The sequence below is a fragment of the Chiloscyllium plagiosum genome, unplaced genomic scaffold (genome assembly GCF_037043375.1).
Source record: "Chiloscyllium plagiosum isolate Xiang-an unplaced genomic scaffold, Cpla_swu_hap1 HiC_scaffold_10, whole genome shotgun sequence".
NCBI classification, from domain to species: domain Eukaryota; kingdom Metazoa; phylum Chordata; class Chondrichthyes; order Orectolobiformes; family Hemiscylliidae; genus Chiloscyllium; species Chiloscyllium plagiosum.
The window spans coordinates 44,170,059-44,183,498 of NW_028270148.1; the positions used below are offsets into that span (position 1 = coordinate 44,170,059).

The 13,440-nt window shown below is 39.9% G+C and overlaps 1 protein-coding gene across 8 annotated transcripts in view; it reads left to right on the plus strand.

The window, feature by feature from the left end:
- Positions 1-13,440, plus strand: part of hhat (hedgehog acyltransferase) — a 251,337-nt gene that overhangs the window by 133,179 nt on the left and 104,718 nt on the right. For 7 of the 8 annotated variants that reach the window (XM_043695749.2, XM_087991309.1, XM_087991308.1 and 4 more), the window contains one exon: positions 9,853-9,997. In XM_043695749.2, the coding sequence (XP_043551684.1) occupies positions 9,853-9,997 (145 nt within the window). Of the gene's footprint in view, positions 1-9,852; positions 9,998-12,283; positions 12,724-13,440 lie in introns of those variants that run through there. The other variant, XM_087991307.1, reaches the window with a different exon arrangement.

A 13,440-nucleotide genomic window follows, 5' to 3' on the forward strand; every position in this document is an offset into this window, starting at 1 on the left:
AAAATGTATGTGCTATATCCCTACATTTTACATTAGAGATTCAGGTATCCAGTTGTTTCCTATTGTGGGAAAAAGGAACATAGTTATGACAGTACATTATAAGTGTGCAATTGCCTGTGTTAAATTAACCTGCTGTGGGAACAGGCAGAGGGATACCATTAAATTAAAATAGAACTATGTCAATATTGCTGGAGACAAAAGTTAGTCCTTCTGAGATTTCTTTGGTACTTAATGCAGTAAATGAAATAAATTTAATTACCTGTTCATGAATAATATATCCACTGTACGTTTTGAGCATTTACCCCGAAAATGCAAGCTTTCATCAGTCAATTTCCAGATTGTCCACTATAACTATTCATTATTCTTGTAATTTGTTTTGTTACTTGGCAGTCTGAATTTCCACAAACAATATAAAGTGACTAACCTGTTTCATAGAATACAGTTTTTATCTGAACATGTCTCATATTTTTGAAAGCAGCTATAGTAATACACTACCAATTCAAATAAAACTGCATACAAACTAGTTCTATCATGTATTTATATTTGTCTGGATAAACCATACATTGCAGAGCAATAACAACATTTTTTAAATCAAACAGTTGATACTTATTGTAGTTCTGGGAATTTCAGAAATTCTGATGTGAAATACAAATTCAACAGGACCAATACTAAATGCAAAGTATCCTCAAACCTGGAGGTTTTGATTTGCCTTTGTCAGGCTGCTTTCATGTCTGTTTTCAGTTGCCATTATGTTCCTTGAATAATAAATTAATTACTGTTGGGCAAGCTAAAGAAATACATATTTCAAAACATCTTCACAATGCTACACAGTGACCCAAAAAAAATCAGAACTGTCTCACAAATGAGTGGCCTGGTCTGCTATGCTGTTTTGATCTTGAGATATTTGATAAGTGGAATGTATAGTCTGCCTCTGTAACATTTTTATAATGGACTGTCGCCATCACTTTAGCAATTAATTAAGAAATAGTATTACTTAATGTAATAGGTTTTTTAAAAATCGCAGAGAATACATTAATTGAAGTTTTATTCATTTTATTTTTTATTAATTTTTTCACTGATGTCACTGACAAATGCCTTCGAAAAAATGAGCATTGTATTCCCTGCTCCTGAGGAATCAAGATAAATTTGCAGCAGTGCTGCATGCTTAGACGTGTCCTCCATAATACTGAATCAGGTGTTTGAGTAAACTGGAAAAATAAATACTAGTCTTCTATCAAAATGAAGAATTTCCAGTATAATTTATAGCAGGAGCCTCCATATATTAGTTTAGCCAATAAGATGTCTTTCCTCGTAACTATGTGTTTTTTGTAAATGTTGTAAATGCAGTAAAGAATAATTAAAGCTCCATATATTTATTTTTTAGTTCATCAGAAACTTGAACTTCATTCAGAGGAAATAATTCTGAAAGGGTTACATTTTGCTTATTGCATGGAAATGCTAGTCAGGAGGGTTTCCTTGATGGCTTAATTGATAAATAGGTTGTTTGGGATGATACTGCCATGTTCATAGATTCATACAGCACAGAAAAGGGCCTTCGGCCCATCGAATCTGTACTGACATAACTATCAGTAAAAGTGCACGAATCCCAATTTCCTGCACTTGTCCCATATCCTTGGACAACGGTTTTAATTCCCTATCACAAGTTACTTTAGCTAGTTTAGTGTTCTCATGTTCCTGATTCCCTAGACAATATATATGAACTTTAGTTGGTCTCAGGGTGTCTGAGCAGTGTTTATGAGCTGCAGTTAGGTCTCAGACTGTTCAAAATGGAAAAGGAAAATTGAACAGTGTTGCTAGTCACTATCCAGTGATGCTGATGTAGTATATCTGTATATATGAAATAAGGAAAGGCTAGGATTTGATGATGTTTTTCCATCCTGCGGTCAAATATCCTGATGAGAAAGCATAAAAGGATGCCCAGCACCCTGAAACAATATCCTGACTTGGTTCTGGGTGAAGAGAAAATGTTTTAAAGTAGATAAGTGCAGCAGACCAAAATAAATTGTAATGCACTAAAAAAAGTTGAAGAAACAGTAATAAACATTCCAATCACATGCTCCTTATAAAGCCTTTATTGACCTGTTCACTAAAATAACACTAACTAGATGCAGCTGTTCTATAAATAATGCCATGACATTAAATAGAAAAATAAGATTGTAACCCATGTTTAATCAATGTTTATTTTGTAATCATGAGTGATTTTTGTGTGACAATGTTTTTGAATCAGAGAATAGTGTGCTACATGGTGATTGGAATATTAAATGATACTAAATAGATGTTACTTTCTTAATATTTGCCTGAGTAACAACAGACAGCAAGGATGAAAAAGAGGAAGGGTTAATTTTACGCTTTTCAAAAACTGAAAAGCAATTTAACCCTTTGAACTTAACAAATGGATTTTCCCAAAATACTATATTTCAATTTTGTACACTCTGTGCAGGATTATGTCAGTATTTACTCACTGAAATAGATTTTATGAATGCTTGGACACCCATAAATTGATGTGAAATGCTAGAACTAAAATGGATCTGAAGTTGTGGATGTAGGTTTGCTCGCTGAACTGGAAGGTTCATTTCCAGATGTTTCATCACCCTACTAGGTAACATCTTCAGTGGGCCTCCGGTGATGTCATTTCCGGTGGTGATGTCACTTGCTGTCCTTTTTCTCGGGGGGTGGTAGGTAGAGTCTAACTTGATGTGTTTGTTGATAGAGTTCCAGTTAGAATGCTATGCTTCTAGGAATTCTCGTGCGTATCTCTGTTTGGCTTGTTCTAGGATGGCTGTGTTGACCCAGTCGAAGTGGTGTCCTTCCTTATCTGTATGTAAGGATACTAATGAGAGAGGGTCATGTCGTTTTGTGTTGATGTTCATGTATCCTGGTGTCTAGTTTTCTGCCTGTTTGTCCAATGTAGTATTAGTTAACAGTTCTTGCACGGTATTTTGTAAATGACATTAGTTTTGTTTGTTGTCTGTATAGGGTCTTTCAAGTTCATTAGCTGCTGTTTACAGATCAGCACTCAGTAAAAATATGCCACTACATCACATAGCCACTGGTCAGATGTAGCGACAACATGAAAGGTTATATTATATGATCCTATCATTGTAGATGTTTTTCTATTTATATAACAGAAATAAATTGTAAATTGCAAAATGATCATGCAGTATTTGTAGACCCAGAACATTGTGGGCTATGGTGAGAAATTTGGGAAAATCAGGGAATTTGGGAAAATGTCAAGCAAAGTCCTTCTTGATATCCAGACCAAAAAGTTGCAATTTAAAACTAAGTCCCACATGTTTAGACAAAATTCTCACTTGTCAGCAGTGAGAGGCCTCTCAAAAGGGATTATCGCTCATCATCACTCTCATTTCTACCTCATCTCACCTAATTAATATACAGGCTCCCATTCTCCCATCCACTGGATGGAAACTAGAGGCGGAGAATTCCTGATATGAAAGTCTTAAGTGGGTACCTGGCAATTCCAGCTCACTTCTTCTGGGCTTCATCTTGGACCCCATCGCTAATATCTTCAGGCTCATTCCATTGACATCAGCTGCACACACACCATGTCCAAAGACATTCGTTTCCAACAATACCAGCCTCATTGCTTCATCATAGTGTATCTCCATTCCAGTATGCTGCAATCTGTACCTTGGAGTGTCCTGGAGTTTTCATTGAAATGCTGCTGCAAGGACGTTTTGCTCTCGGAAAAAGGAACACAGCTCACAGCCCTAAGGAGCATCTCAGGGCTGATCGATCACACTCCTAGCGCTCATTTATTTTGCCTATACCTGGATGCTTACAGAGTCCATGTCTTGCTGTGCTTTACTTCCTCAACCAGAGCTTAAAGGCTCATAGTATATGTGTCTTTGCTGTCTATTCCGCATAGACAGAAAGCCAAGCAGCTTGTCATGATTATCAGCAGTCATCAGTCAGTGGGATAGATAGTTTGCTGTATTACACCATTTTATTTCAATGCCACATTATAGCATTTGTTAGCAGCCCTTTGTGGCAAGCACATTGCACATGCTTTAACCAAATGACCATGTCTCAAGGTTGAAGGAGAGTGATCTATTGTCAGATTGCAGCATTCCTTAATTCAAGGAATTAAGGGCTATGGGGAGAATGCGGGTAAGTGGAGTTGAAATGCCCATCAGCCATGATTGAATGGCGGAGTGGACTCGATGGGCCGAATGGCCTTACTTCCGCTCCTATGTCTTATGGTCTAACTGAGGAGCTTCTGTCAGTCAGGGATCCCAGTACAGTTAGTCAAGGGCTTCCGCCAATATTGTCCAGGCATGTGGGCACGGTGAGTCGGATGTTTAGGATGGTCATGCTCATGATCTTGTACTTATAAGGGGTGAGGAGACAAATATTGGGCACCCCAACATCCATCTTGGTTCTTTGGTAGTTTCCCCTGGAATTAGACAAAGGAGGGATTAAGAGATGAAAGTGGCTTGCACAGTCGTTAGAGCAAGTACAGTTGAAGGCAGAGTTGGTTGGGTGCCATAGTGTGTGAGTAGGAACATAACTCTTAGTGGGCGATGAGTGCAGGAGCAGTGATAGAGTGAATGTGAGGTAGTAGAGAGAAGATGGCACCAGAGTAACAGGGTAGCATCAGACAAGAGGGGTGCATTAGGGATGTGGCACCTAGTGAAAGAAGAGAAGTTTGGTTGGTAGCATGAGGAAACTCTTTAGGCCTCGAGGAGAGGAACTCCCATGAATCTTGACAAAAATGACAATTTTCTCATTTCTGGTATGATTCAACCCATAATACATATAATCTGTCCAGACATGTTATGATACATCTCTGCAGCAGGTGGGATTAAGTCACTTGTCACTCCCTGCCACATTGAAAAGGACCAGTTTTTTCAACTCTCTGCTTCCTGTCTGCCGACCAGTTCTCTATCCATCATTTCCGTTTGATACCATGAGCTTTAATTTTCCTTACTAATCTCTTAACATTCGTAAGAAAAATTAAAGCTAATCGTATCGGAGTTAATGTATTGATATGGATAGAAAACTGGTTAGCAGATAGGAAGCAGAGAGTTGGAATAAATGGGTCCTTTTCAGAGTGGCAAGCAGTGACGAGTGGGATACTACAGGGATCATTGCTGGGACCCCAGCTGTTCACAATATACATTACCAATTTCGATGAAGGAGTTGAATGCAATATCTCCAAATTTGCAGACGACACTAAGCTGGGTGGCAGTGTGTGCTGTGAGGAGATTGCTAAGAGGCTGTCGCGTGACTTGAACAAACTGGCTAAGTGAGCAAATACTTGGCAAAAGTAACATGTGAATAAATGTGAGGTTATCCACTTTGGTCACAAAAGCAGGAAGACAGATTGTTATCTGAATAGTGGCAGTTTAGGAAAAGGTAAGGTGCAACGAGATCTGGGTGTCATGGTGGAATGGTCATTGAAGGTTAGCATGCAAGTGCATCAGCAAGTGAGGAAAGTTAATTGCATGCTGGCCTTCATAGCGAGGGGTAAGTCATTCAGGACTGAAATAAGGAAGAATGTCTTCACCCACAGCTGTTAACCTGTGGACTTCTCTCCCACAGAAAGCTGTTGGGACCAGTTCATTAGATATATTCAAGACGGAACTTGTGGTGAAAGTGATCAAGAGGTATGGAGAGAAAGCAGGAATGGAGTACAGAAATTGCACGATCAGCTATGATCGTATTGAATGGTGGTGCAGACTTGAAGTGCTGAATGGCCTTCTGTTGCACCTATTTGCAATGTTTTTCCATATATCTGTGAACCTGGGCCTTCAAACCCAGAGATAGGGACACAAAAGCCCTTTCAGCAAGTACATCAAATCGTTTTGGTTTGTATCAGCTTCTGCTCAAATAATGCAAAATATTCACTAAAATAGTATTAGCCATGTACTGTTCTCTATAAATAATGCAGGATTGAAGGACATTAGTGCCCTAAACCCTTATTTTAGCTATTTATCTCTATTTTGAAAATATTTGTGCATTACCTGAGACAGCATTCAGAATGACCTGGAACAAACAGTGTTGACATTAAATGGTGCAAAGTGCATTTTTATCATGAATCTGCTGTACATGGTTTCACAGTTTAAGGTGAAGAGGTCTCCCTTTTGAGGCCTAGATAAGAATTCTTTTCTCTGATGGTTTTTGGTCTGTAGAATTCTTTTACCCAGAAAATGGCAGAGGCTTCTATTGAATTTATTCGGGGTTGAGATTTAAGACTTTTGAGAGAGTTACGTGGGGCGGATAGACAAGTGGAATTGAGGCCCAACAACATCAGCCTTGCTCCTGTTGAATGGTGGAAGAGATTTGAAGGGCTAAATGGCCTGGTACTGCTTCTAAATCTTATGTTCTTACGCATTGCTCACAAATTTATACAAATTGTTTCTTAATTGTAAAACATAGGTAGGTACATTTTAAAAGAAAGTTTCACATGCAAATAAGTGTAAAGGACCACAAGTGTAAAATCATTTAGTAAAAAGAACAAAAATGAGAGAGCTGAGCTGGATAAGGAAGATGTTGGCTTTAAAAGGGTAAATAATGATTGAATAAGAAATACTCATTCAGAATGCATGTGGAATTGCTAGAGAGGACAATGCATGTGACAATTAAGTTGAAGAGAATAAAACAAAAATGTATCATTCAAAGGTGAAATAATTAAAAATATAGTCTGAGATGTGTGCAGAATTAGATGACTAAGCATTTTGTATCCTTAGTTGATTTATTACATATTCATCATTCTGTAATTTAAAGATATGGCAGTGGATTTAAGTTTGGAAATGCTATGGGTGGAGAATAGTTGTGCTACTCGCCTAAATCCCTACTGAGGGTTCTTGCAGTTCAGTGGTAGCGTTTCTATATCTGGGTCAGAAGACCCACCTGCTCCAGGGGTATATCATAAAATTCTGGGCAAGTAGATTTTAAAAAGAAACACTGAGAAATCTTAAGGATAGTGCCTCATATCTGTTAGCCCAGCAAATGGCAAGTAACATTCATGATGTACAAGTGCTGGAAGATGACCATGTCCAACAAAAGAGAATCTAACCATCTTCCCTTGAAATCCATTGGCATTGCCATCACTGAATGCTTCATCATCAACACCCTGGGGATTACCATTAAACAGAAACTGGACCAGTCACATTGTGGCAACAAAAGCAGATCCAGTTCTGCAGAAAATAATTCCATCTTTTCAAATCCTGTCCACTATCTAAAGGCTCAAGTCAGAATTGTAATGGAATAATTGCCTCTGCCTGAATTAGTGCAGCTACAACAACACTTAAGAAGCTTGACACCATCTAGGAAAAAGCAGCCACTTGTTTGGCATTTCTTCTGCCACTGACACACAGTGGCAGCAATATATACTATCAACAATCCTCTTCAGCCAGATTTTTTCATCAGCATTTTGCAAACCCCATCATCTCTACAATCTAAAAGGACAATGGTAGTGGATACATGTGAGCTTGCAGGTGGTGGTGTTTCCCTCCAAGCCACACACCATCCTCGCTTGGAGCTATGTTATTGTTACTTCACTGACATAGGTTCGAATTTCTGGATCTCACTTCCTAACAGCAATGCAGCTGTACCAGATGGACAGTTGCAGTTCAAGAAGGTAGGTCACCACCACCTTGTCAAGGGTATTTAGGACAATCCATGATGGCCTTGCCAGCGAAGTGCACATCCCATGAAAAAATAAATTACAAAAATGTTGATCCAACAAGCAGCTTGCTGATTTGGTATATAACATCATGCACTACCACCAAGAATGGGTGCATTGCCCAGCTGAAACTTCCAAGGACACCATATGTTCTATGTAGATAAGTACAACATAATCGGTTATACAGAATTGCAAACCACAATTGCAAATTTAAATTTGATGAAATCTGAAATATTCCTTTGTTTTGACTAGTTATCGTAATTAAATCCTTCAGATAACTATTCATTTGGTTGTTGACCAAAACGGAAAAAAAAGCTGGAGAGCATTGATTGAATACAAATATAGTACTAGTGAAATGAAACTAAGAATTGTGGATGCTAGAAATCTGAAAGAGAAACATAAATTACTTGAGAACCTCAGCAGGTCTGGCAGCATCTTTGGAGAGAAAGCAGAGTTAATCCTTCTCCATAACTGATGACAATGGAGGGGGGAGGCATCCATTGGAGGTGATGGAAGTGGTGACTTATGATCTTTTAGATGTAGATGTTGTGGGGTATTGTGGGAGGGGAGAGTAATGGTGAGTGCAGATGTGCCCTCTTTGGAAATGTTCACCCTGCTGTCACCTAATTTGGTTCAACTCTGACTCCTGCTTTTCTTCCTCAACGTTTACCTGGACAATGCATCCTCATACCCTCCATTACATTTTCCCAGTTTTTCCATCTCTGTCACATCTGTTCTGAGGATGCCAACTTCCATGGGGTGGGGCCGCAGAATTGTCCACTTTTTCCTCAAGTGAGGATTCCCTGCCACTGTGTTGACAGGGCCCTTAGCTGTGTTCAACTCTTTCCCACACTTCTGCCCTCTCCTCTTCTCTCCTCTTCCAAAACAAAAATAACGTCCCCTGGTCCTTAACTTTTCACCTCACCAATAACCATGTCCAAGGATTATTAGTCACCATTTCCACTACCTCCAATAAAATGTCACCACTAGACACCTAGCCTCTTTCCCTCCCTTGTCAGCATTTCACAAGGATTGTTCCCACTAGGGGATGCCCTGGTCCACTCCTCCTGCACTCCCAACACCTCCCCACATCCCGTGGCATCTTCCCATGCAATTCCAGGAGGTGTAAGACTTGCCCATTTATTTCACCCCTCCTTCCTCACAATCCAAGGCCCCAGACATAACTTATAGGTGAAACAGCGATTTGCCTGCACTTCAATCAGTCTTGTTTACTGTACTTGCTGCTCTCAATATGGTCCCCATGACACTAGAGAAATGAAATGGAGTGGCCAACAGCTTTGTGGAACACCTATAGTCAGTCTATAAAAATGACCCTGATCTCCCAGTTGCATGTTACTTCAACACTTCACCATGTTCCCTGGACTTGGCCTTGCTACAATCCTCCAGTGAGGCTCAGTGCTAGCTGAAAGAACAGCATCTCATTTTTTGCTTGGAGACCTTGCAGCCTTTAGGCTCAATATAATGTTAAAAAATAATTAGAACGTAAGCACCTTCTTCATGTCCTTAACCTTTAACATCACCCTGAACCCATCACCACCACCATCCAGGCCTTGTCATCACGTGGCTGCTTTAAGCATGGCCAACCCATTTTCACCTACTAATGATCCCTACTATCAGAGTTTCTTTCTCTGGGGTATACTATTATCCATCCCTTTGTCTGTCTCGCTGTCTTTGTCTTTCTCTGCCTATCCTTTCACTCTCCACCTTCACACACATCCCCCGGTCTTCAGTTCTGAAAAAGGGTCACTGGGACTCGAAATATTAAGTCTGCTTACTCTCCATGGATGCTGCCAGACCAGCTGAGTGTCTCCAGCAATTTCAGTTTTTATATCCTGCTAATGACGTGGTTTGCTAGAGCAGTGCTGGAATACCAAGGTTTGGATTCCCTCTTCTTCATGCAAAGTTGTTCATTTTGATCCAACAGGCCTTTGGTCACAGGATCAAACTGAAACAAGAAAGGGAAGATTTTAGGGATCCATTGAGAATGCTATCCCCTGGAAGTTGGTTATGAAACAGTGTCAGCCAAATATTTTAAGTGTACAGTTTATATAAAATACATAAGTGATTTGGGGGAAGCAAAGGAAGAAAATAAGCATTAAATGTTTTTTTAAAAGTCACTGATTATTACCCTATGCATTATATCTCCTTTTCTTCATTTCCAGGAACAGTCCTTGTCGGTCAGAATGCAGCGTCGGGCTCATGCTGCTTTAGCGAGTGTTGCCACAACTCTGCTCATTTTATCCAACCTGGTGTTTCTCTGTGGGAATCGAGTAGGATACATCTATTGGAACAGAATGATTTTACAAGGTAGTGTTTCCCCTTTACTTTGGTATTCAGGTGAATGTTCTGGTGAGTGTAAGACAAAAAGCTTAAAAAAAAAAGTATCTTTACTCATCAATACTGAACTATGATTAGTGGATTTTAAAACACATCAATATCAAACAATACACACTGAAACTCCAACCAGGCAAGCAGGATTGGACATGACCAACAAGTCAGCAACAGAATGATTCCTCCAATCTAGAAACAGTGCACCAACCTCAGAAAGACACGCCAGTTGAGTAATATAACACTTTCAGATGTCAAGCCTGTTATTCCGACTTTCCAAGCTATCACCTGCACACCCCTCTCTCCCTCTGCCCCTCTCTCCCTCTGCCCCTCTCTCCCTCTGCCCCACTCTCCCTCTGCCCCACTCTCCCTCTGCCCCACTCTCCCTCTCTCTCAGTATCCCATGACTCCATCTGAACAGCCAAAGTGCACACTCACTCATTCATGCCTCACAATCACCTTCCACAACTTCTGCCATTCTCTTCTTTTCCTATAAACTAAACATTCACCTCTCCTCTTTCTTAACAAGCAGAAGAAAGCACACAACTAGTCAGGAGGCAGACATTAAGATGGTAGTCTTACCAGTGACAGGTAATTTGTCTGCTCCTGTAGTTTCCTCTGTTAATGGAAATTAGTCCTCTGTTTACACAGTACCTAGGTCATAATTTTCTATACCTCAATTGAATCTCCTCTTTTTCCCCCTCTGTTCTAAAACTAATCCAATTTTCCCTCATGTCTAATTCTTAATTCCTCACTAAATCCTTTGTGCCCAACATAATGTGATTACATCATTCCTAAATGCAGTGACCCAAATTTTATACGGATCTCTAGCTATGGTCTCACGAGCATTTTATACCCAGAGTGATGTCTTCTACCTCCACACACACACACAATTGCCTTTTTGCTCTAATTAGCTGTTTTCTTTCTTCAGTTATCTTCTTGTTGTTCTTATATTTATAAAGTTTCTGAGTTTCCTTAATTGCTTGCCAGTATTTTTCTATCTACTCTACTTTCCTAATTTGATGCAAATACTGTGTGAAAAGGCACCCCATGTCATTTTGAAATGACAGAAACGCAGCGAGTCTCCAAAAATGGCACTGCTAAAAGCCTGTCAGAAACGCTGTGAGATCCAGGACTCAGTGGCCTAAATCATATCTCGTACTTAGTGTGATTAAAGGGGCTCAGATAATGAGGCCTTGGAAGAAGGCTGCAGTAGTGAAGGCCTGAGCTTCAGCATTGTTTAATGGCCTCCCATGCGCCATCAGGACCCTGGCTGAGGAGGTGGCAAACAGGAGCAACAGATTGAGGGATGGGATGTGGAGTAACAGGTGTAACTGTGTAGCCTGGCTCCTAGACTCAGTCTTCTGGCTCGAGGAAGGTCTCCTCCTTGGGCAGTGCAGCAGCTGGAGAGGGCTGGGAGGCTACAGTTACATCATTTCTAAAGCATTCGGACAGCTACATGAATAGGAAAGATTTAGAGGGATATGGGCCAAATGCAGGCAAATGGGACTAGTTTAGTTTGGGAAACCTGGTTGGTGTGGACGGAATGGACCAAAGGGTCTGTGCTGTATGAATGTAAGAGAGGGCTGGACAGCACGGTGCAGGAGGTGGTGATGACCCTTGCACATGCACAAATGCTTCCTTTGGCCTGTCATGCCCAGCTGATGTCATAAACCATAATTACACATGCCTGGGGCCATTTTGGCATAATGGATAATCAGTCCATTCCTGATATTGTTTTTAATTTCATATTTGAACTTTTCATATTCTTCTAGGCTTCCTGCTTTTTTGATATCTAACAAAGTTTACTTTTTTGTTTTTTACCAACTCTCTGTACTTTCTGACATCCAGTATGGCTGGGAGCAGTTTGCTCTTAACCCTCTTCAGCTTCTCCTTGATGTTGATTTACCTTCAAATAGCTGCTTCCAATCTATTTTTCTAAACCACAACTCAGCTTCATAAAATTAACTTTCTCCTAAATTTGAAATGTCGCTGTTGGACCTTCTTTATCCTTCTCCAAAACTATTTGAAATCTAGACGCATTAGGATTATGACTAAGTTGTTCTCCCACTGATACCCTTTCCACCTGCTAAGCTTCACTCCTGAAATCTAAGTTCGAAATGGTCCTATCTCATGTTGAGCTTGCAATGTTGTTGGCTCTTAAGTTATTTGCAGATTTCAGTGCCTTCTGTACCTTTTACACTGAATTTATCATAGCTAATATTCAGGTAGTTGAAATTACCTCCACTACTTTATCTATTTCAGTGGCATTTTTACTGCGTACCTCCATAAATGAATGGCAATTCATTAATAAAGTTCATCTGAGCTCAAGAGATGAGCATCTTTCATCTTATCAAAGGCCTTCTCCACAGGAATTCAGTGAATAAGTATGATGAGCACCTCACACATCAATGACAATTCCAGTTATTCGGCAATGTTCTGTATGCTGGGACAGTTTAATTAGTTGGTTAATGTATTTGCTTCAGGGAGGAAACCTGCATGTTCTGCAACAGGCTGCTTTCAGAAATGGACAGAGCAGCTATTTCAATGAGGTGTTCAAATGATTTGAAGCAAATGAGAAGTTAATCTGAATATTTGGGGAATTTTAAGCACTTAACTATGTTTTAAAATGATTACGATGCCATATTTTGGGGATCTTGTGAAAGTTGAACAAATCAAGCAGCCGATGAATTGAGTTCAAGGTATTTTAGTTATTTTAGTCAACTTAATTGGATATGTTATGATACACGTGCAGGTCAGGTGAGACTTGAACCTGGACTCCAGGCTCAGAGACACTACCACTGCACCACAAAAGCCTTTTCAAAAGTATTCTGTTCAAATCGGATGATATTGAAATCAGCTGCTTTATTGCTTTTTTAAAATCCTGATACCATTTTCAAGTTTGGACATGTCAAGCAATCTAATAAACCCAGGTCAGATCATACTAAAGTAAAATGGTTCAATTTTTTGGTCCTTGTATCACTATGGTTAGAATTTTTTCTAGTTCCAGGCGAAGCTAGTGAACAACTTCAATCTGCTGTAACAACTGTCGTGTTCACTTTAATGGAGTTATTGGTGAGCTTGCATGTGGTCCTTCAAGCTTTTCTGCTGCTGAGAGTCATTTCAATTCATTGAATCAGCTACTGTCAAGTTTTATGTCGTTCATCTGCTGTTGCAGTAATGAGTTTGCAACCTGTTGTTGATGTATCGACCGGAAAAGGGTTTGCCTGGGAGATTTCTATTTAATTTTCATGCAGCTAACTCAGTTAGCTCTGAGATACAGCTTGTATCCATCCATGTGGCATGTTCCTTCAATAACCTCTTACCAATCTCACAAAGTGATTATAGCTCTCAGCTTTTGCAGTTATAATTTTAATGGTATCTTTGAGGGGTCGAAACGTTTCCCAGCCACAAGGTTCAGA